We start from the raw sequence: 13,122 nt of genomic DNA, 5'->3' as shown, positions 1-13,122 counted from the left end.
TCATTTTTATTTATTTTTCTTATATTCAACAATTTCACCCTTCTTTGATTGAAGTCTCTTTTTCTTCCCTTTCCAGTCCTGTCTGTAAAATTGCTTTTGTACGTGTGAATGGGTGAATAGAAAAGAATAATAATAATAATAATAATTATGTATTTAAAGAAAATAAAAATAAAGATATTTTTTTATTTTATTTTATTTTACATGCAACAGCAATTAATGATGCAGGAATTAATTCAGAAAGGCCGGACGAAGCGATGTACAATGTTAGCAGCACAGAACAAAGTGGAAAAGCTAGTCGAGTTGGACAATCCGAGTCACGTGTAGGCGATCCACGTGGCACCGCGTTTTCTGTCCCTTTTTACTTGGGCGTTTACCAGCTCTTATCGTACGCTACCTTTCTTTCACATAACTACTACTCATTTTATTTTCTTCACCTCTCGGAAAAGCTGAACACTCTAAACGCGGCGTTTCCCCGGTCCGACGAGGTTTTAGATGGATTTGGCGAGCCATGAATCACCTACCTCGACTATTCGGCAATAGAAAGAAGCCTCCAAACATGGACCCCAAGAAGAGCAAGACGCGAGGCAAGAAGCAGCAGCCCAAGCTTGAGCGCCGCAACGCCGCCAAGCACTTCGAATACGACGCCGGATCGTCGTCTTCATTGCGAGGTGACTCCGCATCCGTTTCCACGTCGTCTTCCTCGTCGTCTTCGTTATATACGCGCTCCATGGACTTCTACGGCCACAGGAGCTTCAGAATCGAGGGCGTGGAGGGCGAGTTCGACCGGATTTGCCAAAGCCTCGGCCTCTCCGGCCCGGAGGACTTCTCCATTCCGACCGCCGCCTGGGAGGCCATGAAGCTCCGCTCCTCCTCCAACACCCCGTCGCGCCGGAACCACGACGAGAAGGCGTTCGACGAGGAGGCGAAGGAGAAGGAGGAAATTGAAGTGGTTGAGAGCGAGGATGGGGTTAGGGTTTTGGATGAGTGTGTTGTTCCTGTTGAGAGTAGTGGTTGCTGCACCGCTGGCGGCGGAGGAATTAAGGGTTTTCGACCTCCGATGCTGAAGCCGCCGCCGGGGATTAGGGTTTCGGTGGTGGACGAAACGAGTTCCACATGGGATTTGTTGCGGGATTTTGCGCCGAAAGGGGAGGAAGGGAAGGAGAGTTACTTGGAGTTGAGTGCTGCTGATGAAGATGAGGATAGAGAAGAAAAGGAAGAGGAGGATGAGGAAGAAGGGGAAGTTGGTGGAGTGAGGGTGGAGAGAGAAGAGGAGGAAAGCGCGGCGAGTATTGCGGATATTGTGGATGAGTTTTCTGGGTTTTCTACTTCGAACGAAGATGATTCTTCCAGCACTACTACGGGTCCTAATTCTAGTAATATATCTCCTAATGGGAGAATCAAGCGTGTGATTACCGCGGGTAACTGGCAGAAGGGTGAGCTTTTGGGGCGTGGCTCGTTTGGCTATGTCTATGAAGGGATTTCTGAGTAAGTGCTTTCGTACCCATCACTTCGCTTATACTCGCTCAAAGTTATTGTTAGAAACAAAAGATAAGCCTTATTTTTTATTTAGTTTTTTACTGTGGTGCTGGAGTTAGAGAATAGGGATCCAGATGGTGTGGTGGCAGTATGTAACATTACAATGTTGTGTTAAGAGAAAGAGAAACAATTATAGTAGGGCCAGTGAGAACAGTTTCAGGGATTCGGTTCATCTATTTTATTCCTTTCACTCTACTCAAATATTTTTAGGATACTATATTATGGAATGTTAGTTTTGATTAGGAGATTGGCAGTTAGTTAGTTCCAGAAGGTTTGAATATGAGAATTTGTTGGAAAATTATATGACACAGTATATGAATGCCAATTCTGTTGGAGAGTGCTTACGAGTACGCTGTAACCGATAGTCAGGACAACTCTTTCTACTTAATAGCAGCCCAAACATCACGGTCCTACTGTGACTTGGCTCACTTAATTTTCACCTCGAACAATTGATGCCACTCCTAACAATTTTATATTTGTCTAATTGAAGAGGATCAGTTATTGTTTCCAGTTTTTGATGTCAACATAAATATTAACTACTTGTTATGATGAGCAGATTAGGAAATGGAATGAACCTTGAATCCGTTTGGCGAATGTTTATCATTGTTTTCAGTTTATGTACTGAAGCATACCCGAGGTTGTTGGGAAAATGTCTTGCTCATCAAATAATATGGTCAATCATTTCCTTTCTTTTCAAAACAGTAATTTTTTGACAGTGAAGAGGTGACCGGATCTATTGAGATGAAAGGAAAGATGATTTCATGTGTTTCGCTGAGTTATTTCTACCCATAAATATTTAGGAATATGACCAAGCTATCTAAGGAAACTAAATAAATTAAGGAAATAAGGAAGGAAAGATGCAAACAGAATCAGGATGATATCTAACATATATTAACAGAACTTTTGAACTGTCTTGTACTTTAGGTTAACAATCTATTGAAAAAGACTATGATTTGTGCATCCCTTTTTTGCATGTGTTGGCTCGTGCCATTACTCCTTGGGCTGTTGATTTTTAAGCAATGGAAAACATAGTTACTATTGATTTAACTTATTTCTTTGCCAAATATTCTAGATTCTATTATTTTATGTTTGTTGTTTTTATGATTTAGGTTTTCCTCTAATATGGTGCCCCTGTTGGGGCTTTCCTAAACTGCATAACTCTTTGATGCTAAAATATATTTGTTCTGTTGCTCTTCCGGATTGGGAAATACCCATAAGCAATATATGAGTATTTTTTTTTGTCACAGAATGGTCAAATTAAGTTTATTAGGCCACTTAGTTAAATTATCATCTACTATCTTCTGTATATCTTGTGTTCAAAATGCTTCATTATATGGGTTGGTTTCCCTGCAAAGTCCCTAGTGCAAAACTCTAAATTAATTGAAGTTCACAGGGTTTGATATTTGATCCCATCATGGTGTCTTTTATAAGTTACATAAGTGCTAACTGCGGGTGCTTTCCTTTTGTTAATTTGTTTATGTGTTCGGATTTCCACTGCAGAGATGGATTCTTTTTTGCTGTAAAACAAGTTTCACTACTTGATCAGGGGAATCAGGCAAGGCAAAGTGTATATCAACTGGAACAGGTGAGATGGGATTACTGTCTTCTCTCTATTGCTTTGGTTTGTGAAAAATGTTTCTTATTTTTGTTTACTACTTTCACTTTTAATTACAAAGTAACACCTTGTTTTCATTTTGTTTATTCATTCCAAAAGTTGGGATATGAAAGTGGAAACAACTTTTTATTGTTATCTGTTTCCATTGTTTCCTGTACAAATTTTGACAACAGGAAAGAAAATGAAAACATAAAACATTTTGTTGAATCAAATGCCCCAATCATTTTCCATTAATGAAATGAAAAAGGCTCTCTTACCCAAATATAGTGCTATCTTTTGCAGTATCGTACAATATATTTTTGAGATTTGATTAACTGTATCAGTTGATTAACCTCATTGTCAATATTTTTTCTTCTAGATTTCTTTCTCAATTTACTTATTTGTTCCTCTCAGGAAATTGCACTTTTGAGTCAATTTGAACACGAGAATATAGTTCAATACTTTGGCACTGAAATGGTATTTTTCTTAACCTTTCCTTTGTGTTTAGTTTGATTCTTTCTTGTCAAGAATCATTGTTGAATCTATGCTGATAGTTTCCGTCAATTGTATTAAATGTTTCACACATCGGATACGTTGTACTGGTTGTTTTCAGTTTAATGGAGAAATTGTAGCTTGGGCCAGGAATAGAATATATACATGACAATTTCTATCCCTCTGAATGAAAAATGAGAGTATTTGCACGAAATTTTAAATTTAAATGATGTCAGTGTAGGCAATAAAATTTCTGATTTTTATATTACTGAGGATGCAAAAAACTGTACGAACTAAGAATGAGTTTGATTAGTGGAAACTTCTCCATATGCATTTATAGTAGGGAGAAAAAAAAAAGAAAAAAAAGTGGATTAGCTTGGAGAAGTTTGTTATAATTATAGATAAGTTGCATATCCTTTATAATAATGAATCTAGTTTATATGTTTATGGTCAGGAACATTTTTATTTATTCACATATCCTATTTTTATTATTAAATGATATTGAATCTCCTATATTTATTGTATTGGTTTCTTTTTCTCAACACAAACAAAGCACCCGTGCTGTCTAAGAAACACACGGTTTCAACTTAATTTCTCTTTTTTTCCTATAGTTCGACAAAGTTTAATAAAAACTAAGTTTTACAAATTAGCTCATCTATAAACTAATTTTAATTTATGGAGAAACTAATTTAATTTTCCCTCATTTTATATTCTAAAAGTGCTTACGGGGAAATTTTTCCAAACATAATATAAAATAACAGACCACTTGAAAGTTCGAAAGTAAATCATATCTGTAATATGATGAGCTTTTCCAATGATCAAATTAAGATAATTAAGATCGTTGTAAACTTTTTATTTTGGGTTAGTGAGGTTTATCATCTTTATATTAGTATAGCATATAATTCAATGGAGATCACTTTTCTTGCATTTGGTTCAACTACCAGGGTGTTGTGGGCCTTTGTGCAATACAAAGTGACAAATAACTGAATTTGATTCTAATTTATTTATTTTATATAAAAAATTAGGTACAACATTAGGTTATTTGTTGCATGCCAAAACTTTGGATACTGTGGGATTCCATCAATTATTTTCGTTAGCTATGCTACAATATTTTGACTGTATTCAGATTTTGTCAGCTATGAACAAGTTTAGCTCTGATCTATATCTGTTTTGAAGGCTTGTAATTTCATGCTGTAATGTAACTGATACCTAGTGAAATCTGTGTTTTGTAATTTAAACTATGTTGTTTATTGCAGGATGCGTCAAATCTGTATATCTTTATTGAGCTTGTAACTAAAGGTTCCCTTAGAAATCTCTACCAGAGATATACTCTTCGAGATTCTCAAGTATCTGCTTATACAAGGCAGATTTTGCATGGTTTAAAGTATCTCCATGATCGGAACATTGTTCACAGGTGACCTATTTATTCATTTAATTTTCTTCCTCTTTGATATAGACGACTTCTGGTTTTCTGATAGTCTCAGACAATAGTGAAGTTTATGGCTCTTGTCTACCTTGCAGAGGAGAAACTTCCATTTTCTGTCTTATAATTTCTATATAAATATTAAAGGGACTTTTGTTGTATTTGTGTTTCTTTTCTTGTTTTTTAGACCCTCGTTTTGGCCATAGGTCTCTTGTTCTTACATGTTTTTCTTGTGATAAGGTCGTGCAGAAATTTCAATTGAGACGACCATTTCCCTGTTAATACTTTGAATGGATCCATATATTGGGTAATAGAATAGACTAGAGAGGAGTGGAAGAAAAGTATACAATTGAGAAAATGATTTCTCACCCAATTATTGTCATGGCTATCCTTTTCTTGCCTCAAATAAACACCATTTAGTGCCATTATGTATCCTGATATTTCTGTTGTGGAGGCGCTTTTAACGTTGGATGTTTATATATATTATGTCAGAATTGCTGGATGTAATTTTTCTCAAAATGTAAAATCGATTGACAAGGTTAAGATCGAGAGGTTGAATGATTCACTGAACAAAGTGTACATGTCACATGAGGGTTTGGTATTGGAAATTTAACGATTAGTGTTTTCTTTTCTGGGGTTGTGCAGTATGCTTATAATTCTGTAACTTTGTTTTCTGTATTTCTGTTTCATTAATGTAATGTCATGAAAAATCTTTGTATATATTACCTAATTATTTCCATTGATTATAGGGATATTAAATGTGCAAATATATTGGTGGATGCAAATGGATCTGTTAAGCTTTCAGATTTTGGATTGGCGAAGGTGGCTCTAAGTTCATGACTTTCTTTTGTTCCTGTCTAGCTTTTATTTCTGAACAATCTTCAGTTGTTTAGCTTTCCATTTTCTAATATTGTGTTAATGTTATTGTTTTTCAGGCAATCAAATTGAATGATGTCAAATCATGCAAGGGAACAGCATTCTGGATGGCCCCAGAGGTTTGCCTCAATATTCTCCTCTAATTAAAGTTATTGAAAAATCGGTATGAGCCATCATATGTATTAATGGAGTGTAGACATGGTCGTTAGTAAGTAAAAATTAAAAAGTAAGTTTGTTGCTGGATCCATGGTTCTGGATTGGGTTTATACTTGTTCAGCCATAGACCTGACACCTATTAAATCAAAGTGATTTGTCATACATCTACCAAAAGCAGTATGGATTTAAAATCTTACTGGTCTAAATGCTTGCTTGCTCATTTTGTGAAGTTATTAACTGTCCTGCTTAGGATAGAAGGTTATTATTTGTTCATCTGGAAATCCTACCATACAAAATTAATTACGAAACATCATTTAATGTTCTACGTTTTAATAGAATTATTTGAAAAGGTGAAACAATGAAACTTTTTAGTGTTGCATGAATATCAAGTTGTAATATAATAATGGGATCCAACCTGAGGATCAGAGAAATGAATCAAAAAGTTCGGAGAGTATGCAGTGTGGGGAAATAAATAATGAATCAGGAAGTGAGCACAGGACTTTTTGGTTTAGGTTTTCCTTTTTCTGCATGATGTTTTAGGTTTTCCTTTTTCTGTATGATTGTTATTATGGAAAAGAGTTGTGGTTATGGAGGCGAGGTGTGAAAGTAGAGGGCAGCTCGTGGTATTCTCATTGTTTTCCTCTTTTAGGATAGACTTTGGGCGGAGGGTTTCTTCTCTCTAGAACCCTTCCTCTATAAGGGGAAGCTATATAGTTTTCTACAGTTCTCTCATATCTCTTTGTTCAATAATACAAGATTCATATTCTATCCATGGTTGTTTATTGGCCTGACTTGCCAATGTCCACAACTACAGTCTGTGTTGAAGATTATAGTCTTGTTACTTGTAGTAATTCTCTCTTATTTTTCTATTTTTTATGAATACAAGTTACATGTTTCTGATCCTTGGTTTCTATTATCATACAATGTTCTTGACGTAGTGGCAAAGCAGAAATTGATGAGTGGAGATTTTAGTCTTGTTAATTGTACTAATTCTCGTGTATTTCTCTATTTTTCATGAATACAAGTTACATGTTTCTGATCCTTGATTTCTATTATAATACAATGTTCTTCGTGTAGTGGCAAAGCAGAAATTGATAATCATCCAGTTTCTGAATTATCAGGCCATCTTCTAGGCCAGCCTATAAATTATTGGCACTGAAACTGAACACCTTTTCTCTTTTCCATTTACACCATAAATCTTTTTCTATGTAATAAGTTGGTGCATATAAGTAGTGTGTGAAACTTGGATATAATTTACTGAGTGAATTGTTCAAATATATGTGGAGATCAGAATCAAATCCCTTAAGTTTTAGGATTGAAATCAGTGTCAGCATAAACTATTTAAAGAACTACGGAAACACATGAAAGAATAAAATGAAAAAATGACTAATTAGCAAGTAATTAAAATTAACTCACTCAACTGTAGTTAGCTATGCCTGTTTTCAAGAATTCATTACTGCTTCATGAATGGAAAGAATTTGAAACAAGAAACTTTGCCCTTGAGTTTGGATGGGGAATTCTAAGAGAATACTTCATTGTTTTTAGTGAATTCAAAATGTTATTTGGATATTAAATTTAGAAAGAAATTGAAATTCTAAAAATTTTAAAAAATATTTTGATTACTTGAAATTGTAGAGTTTCAAATTCTACAAAAATTAAGTTTGAAATTCTTCATGTTCTCTCTTCTTTTAACCTTTATGTCTCTTCTCTTTCCTCATTCTCTTCTCTATCTCTTGTTTCTCTCCTCTCTCGTTCTCTCTTACTCTCCTCTGTTTTCTATCTCACTCTTCTCTATTCTTTCTATCAATATTGCTGTAAAAAATATCAATATTAGTAATTTTGAATATTAAATATTATGATATTATTTTGTAGAATTATTAAACATTAATGACTTTTTTCATAAAGTTTAATATTAAAATTTCAGTTTTTAAATATATATTAATTTTTTTTGCTTATAATATATATTAAATTGTTCTATTCAAATTGAGAGTTTGAAGTTTAAGAAACTTGAATTGATTTATCTAAATATATTTAAACGCTGAAAGAAATTTAAATCAAAGCCATACAATTTTCAAACATTTCAAATTTCTTGAAGTTTTAAAATTCCTCATCCAAACAACTTCTGCGGGATTTCATCAGCCTCCTTAGTGCCCAATACATGGAAAGAGGAGAAACTTTTCTGTAGCAAAAAGTCCATCTTTTTAGATATATATTCTGATTTCTTATTTGTATAGTCAGAGGTTATTAAGCTGTATTATTCTAACATGCAGGTTGTAAAAGGTAAACAAAATGGTTACGGGCTTCCAGCTGATATATGGAGTCTGGGATGTACTGTGTTAGAGATGTTAACTGGCCAATTTCCTTACTCTCACTTAGAATGTGTATGTATTATTACTACTTTCATCATCACTCTTTCCTGTATAACCCAAGTTTGTTTCTTCAATTAACCATGTGTTCCTTCATTTGTCAAGTTTTAGTCAGTTTTCACAATTTTTAAGATTTTAATACGAACTCTCTTTCTCTAAATGAGAGGTGTTAGATATTGTTTGATATTATCAATATCTAACAATATCTTAATAATATCAAACAATTTGGTATAGAAGAAATGATGGGAGATTAAAATAAATAGTAATGTGAGCTTTTAAAAAGTCATTTTGCTAAGCAACCATATAAATTTACATTTTTTTAATCGTGACCATTCGAGTATGATTGTGTATCTTAAATGTGGTTCTCAGTCTTACATAAAAAAATTACTTTCTCATTAATACATCCCCTATGTATGTGTGTGAGTGTCATTGCATTTCTGCAGGTTTTGACTTTTGAGTTTTTGATGAATCTTTGTGGACAACAGATGCAGGCATTGTTTAGAATTGGAAGAGGGGAGCCCCCTATTGTGCCAGATTCCCTTTCAAGAGATGCACAGGATTTTATCCTGCAGTGTCTCAAAGTTAATCCAGATGAACGTCCCAGTGCTGCTAAACTCCTAAATCATACCTTTGTCCAACGACCGCTACTTTCCCAGACCTCTGGTTCTGCATCTCCTTATATTCGAAGGGGTTAAAATTGTCTCCTCCAACTATGAAACATAATGAAGGTACATATTGTTACATGACATACCATCTCATTTTTCTTCCATGTTTATCTTATTTTCCATGATTTGTAAAATCATATTGAAAATCATGGTCATGGCTGTCTATCCTTTCACTAAGGCTCTGTTTGGTGAAGAGAGAACGAAGTGAATGAACATAAAGTGATACGTGGAGATAGGTAGAAATAAAGTGAAAGCTAAAGGTGTTTGGTTAAAAGAAATAGAGAACAAATGATGAGAGATAGGGAGAAGAGTGGAAATTGGTAAAAGCAAAGTGAATAAGAACTGGTGGGACCCACTCATTTTTATTTTCTCTCCCTCTATTTCTTTTCTACCAAACAATCTCAATTAAATTCATTCTTTTTATTTTCACTCTTACTCCTCCAACCAGACCATAAGTTTCAATACTAACATTATAACTGATGACAAATTTGGAGTAGAAACGATTTAAAATGTTTGAAATGTTACTTTCAATCAGATTGGATGCCTATATCATTCAGAGCCTTCGGTTAAGTTGGGTAGGATTGAAATATAGTGTCATTCTGCTGGGATGGACCAATAGAGGTCCAAAAGAAAGAAAGTTAAGCAATTTAAAGATTTCAGGATGGTCTTAGAATATTAAAAATAATCTTTTTAATATTATTTAGCTTATACTTTTATTCCTTAAAGTAAGATAATGACACTTGTTGGGTGATCATTTAGTTGTTTGTATATTTTAGGTTATAAAAGTCAATCCCCGTGGTCTCCACTCAATCCCAACCTTTTCTAGTCATCAACCACTTCATCACAGTTGCCACAGTACTGAGTTTCCCTTTGTCCCCATATGGGTTTGGATTCTGAACAGCGGGTTTCGAACCCATATACTCTAATCCCCTCTTCCGTTCTCAATGTTTATCCATTAGTTTCTGCTTCAGCCACTTACCACAATACCCATTTTGCAGTACCTTCTACAACCCATACCCTGGCGTAGATAAATCTCACAGAAAAAGAGAGTTTGTTGGAAAAGCTCCAAGAGAAACAAAGTTGATGATGGTACCAAAGATTTCACTTGAACCCGAACAAGTCATGGAGATACCCATGGTAACATCGAACACGGAGATTTGACAGAGATCCACCCGCAATATCTAATAATTAGTAATATTTGGCAAGGTATTTCCCTATCAATTCATATCTCTTATCCCTCAAGCTGTGGAACATATTTGATGGACAAACTTGTTACAAATATCATCCACACAAAACCCTTTTGGAGACTATTAAAGATGTCAGCTGCCAGTTGGTTGCCAAAGTTGACAGTAAATAATGTCATAGCTAGATATTTTCGGGACAGAAATTTTCTGTCAAAGGGATATTATATGCTTCATCCTTTCAAACCATATTTTTAATATTCCTCTTCAAGTTGGAACATCATGAGTCAAGCTCGTTAAGAATGGTCAAAGGATATGATGACTGTCAAAGAGCAAATATGGGTAGTTGACTTGACACCTGTTGGAAGGCAAAAATGATTAGAGGATGCGGTGGCTGTTGGAAAGCTACCCAGAGAACATGTTGGCTTCAAAAAGAAAAAGTGTTCAGAGGGCACAGTGATTGTCAGAAAGAAAAGATGTTCAGAGAAACAATGTTTGTGGGAAAGTAAAAAATGGTCATCGCACAAGGGTGGCAATTGCCGGCTGTAAAAAAACTGGTCAAAAACCACAAAGAAACACGTCCGGAAAATGTTGGCAGTGAATAGTTACGTCAACTGGAGAAAGCTTGATGGTAAAGAAAGTTGCTGGACCGAAGAACATTCATTGGTGGTAAACAGTACTTGCTGGAAAAAGTAAATGGTAAATAGAAACTGTTGGAAAAACGCTGGTGGTAAACAGTACTTTCTAGAAAATGTCGGGCAGTAAGCATTAGTTGTCGGAAGATATCTGTGGTAAATAGTACCCACCGGAATAATGTCAATGGTAAACAGTTACGCCCAGAGGGAGCAAATCCAAAAGTTGTTTGCAGTGAATAGCAATGCCAACAGTTAACTGTGATACAATGTATCTTGTGTGAACAATGATAACCAGGAAAAAACATTAACCAAAAAAATACACGGTTTTTAAAATATTTATTCCTGCGAGTAGGGGGACCCTCAGGGAAAGAACTTTCCAGCATAGTGAACTCACCCTTCAATCTCGTTCCTTAGCCAAAGGCACAATATGTCTGCTTAACCAAAATTGTCCGAGGACACATCACACTACATTTTCGCAATCAAAATTGTTGGGCACAAGTCTTCACTTGACCACCTATTCCCAGGGGCAACTTCATGCAATTTTCAAGGACCTTGAGGACAAGGTCCAATGTGAATGGGTGGATGATGATAGGATGGGCCAAAAGAGGCCAAAAGAAAGAAAATTAAGGGGCTTAATATTTTATATTATGCTCTTATGATATTAAAATAATATTTATAATATTATAAGTTTATATTTTTATTCCCTAAAGTAAGTTGATGACACTTCTGGTCATCATTTAGTTGTAAGTATTTTGTAGGTTATATAAGTGGATTATTCCTTCCTACCTATTATCATCTGAGAAATGTCATTGTTTATTTTTATCTTTATAACTTTATTGGTAGATTCTAAGCACTTTACAGTACCTTAGTTATTTGCTTCCTATGACATTCTTATTTTGGGGAACAAATTCTAATGCAACTAATTGATTTCTGAAAGAAGAGGAGGGGGAATAGGAGCAAAACCTTTCTTACCGATTTCATGCAAATTTTCATTTTAGCATGGTTTGATTTTTCTTGTCTGCCTTATTTGATTTTTTTTTTCTTTTTAAGACAGATTTGTCGCTCATTGGATATATAAGATCTCTCAAAATGTTCAGTCTTCAAGTTGCTAGAGTTGGTCTGGGGTGCATTGTTGTAACAATAGTTCGTTGTATTGCCTTCAGAATTCACAGTTTGCTGCTTGTACGTTTACTCAATTTTTAAAGGACTGCTTTGGATCTAGCAATTGCTATGGCACTCCAGAGAGATAATTTAACCTATGGCTTGAAGAATACCATATTTAAGAATTATGGTCCACGTGTTATTAATTACTGTGATGATTTGTCTGTTGTATAATGTAAAATATCAACGTCAAGCTGTAAAAGGTTGTCTGAGTCTAACCCTTTTGTTTAGTTAGCTAATGAAACAATTCGTAGGCTAAACCACCGGGAGCACTACTTGTAAGGATTCGATACCATGCTGTTTTGTACATATCACCTTTATTGGTAAGCAATTAGTTGTAAAAATCTTTATTTTGCTCTCACAATTATTCCCATTTTCATCTGTTTCTTTTATCCTTTTATGTTTAACACTGTTTTGCATTTTAATTTTATACAATAGATATTTAAAACGTTTTTTTTTTCTATTATTGGTGGCATAAAATGAGCAGTGGATGGTGTGGAATAATACAATTTGCAAGGACAGGTTTTATTATTCTCTGGAACAATTTATCTTTAATCGAACCCATTCTATATTGGATATCTACTTTTTCTCGTAATAGTGTTTGCTTTAAAGCTTTCTAATGTTTAAACTAGTATGAGACCGTGCTTACGCACGGACCATTTTTTATTTTTTTGTTATTTGTTAAATCCTATTTGGAATTTATTTTTAATTTATTATTATATTTTAATAGTAGGTGTATTTTCATAATAAAGAATTTTAATTAAAAATGGAACTTATTATTTAAATATATATGTTGTCTTCGAAAAATAGTTGCTTGACTTTTACTTTTAAAAACGTTTTTTTTTTTTTTGTGGTGGATATTAAGATATGGTTTTATTCTATGATTTAAATAAGAAAATTTAATTTCTTAATATTATTATCATATATAATATAGATATCAATGATGGGCGAAAGTCATTTGAAGTTGTAATTCATATTTATCGAATGTGGAATATAGTTAAGAGTTTTTCGATTTATTTACTGGTAGTGACATTTTA

General features: G+C 34.3%; 1 protein-coding gene across 3 annotated transcripts; it reads left to right on the top strand.

Moving 5' to 3' along the window:
• Positions 1-377: 377 nt before the first annotated feature.
• On the top strand, positions 378-12,449 carry LOC114194168 (mitogen-activated protein kinase kinase kinase 1). 3 transcript variants are annotated; one of them, XM_028084261.1, is made up of 9 exons: positions 378-1,485; positions 3,037-3,121; positions 3,545-3,607; positions 4,879-5,036; positions 5,795-5,867; positions 5,981-6,040; positions 8,348-8,458; positions 8,929-9,171; positions 12,088-12,449. In XM_028084261.1, exons 1-8 carry the CDS (start codon positions 509-511, stop codon positions 9,136-9,138), a joined length of 1,737 nt encoding a protein of 578 aa, XP_027940062.1. In that variant the 5' UTR covers positions 378-508; the 3' UTR covers positions 9,139-9,171; positions 12,088-12,449. The 3 variants fall into 3 exon arrangements, with proteins under 3 accessions (XP_027940062.1, XP_027940061.1, XP_027940059.1); XM_028084260.1 differs by having other exon boundaries at positions 379-1,485; positions 11,979-12,449; XM_028084258.1 differs by having other exon boundaries at positions 379-1,485; positions 11,975-12,449.
• The last annotated feature ends 673 nt before the right edge of the window (positions 12,450-13,122 follow it).

The sequence above is a fragment of the Vigna unguiculata genome, chromosome 8, assembly GCF_004118075.2.
Source record: "Vigna unguiculata cultivar IT97K-499-35 chromosome 8, ASM411807v1, whole genome shotgun sequence".
Classification (NCBI taxonomy): Eukaryota; Viridiplantae; Streptophyta; class Magnoliopsida; order Fabales; family Fabaceae; genus Vigna; species Vigna unguiculata.
The sequence above is the reverse complement of the archived record's forward strand: the minus strand, read 5'-3'. Positions and strand labels throughout refer to the sequence as shown.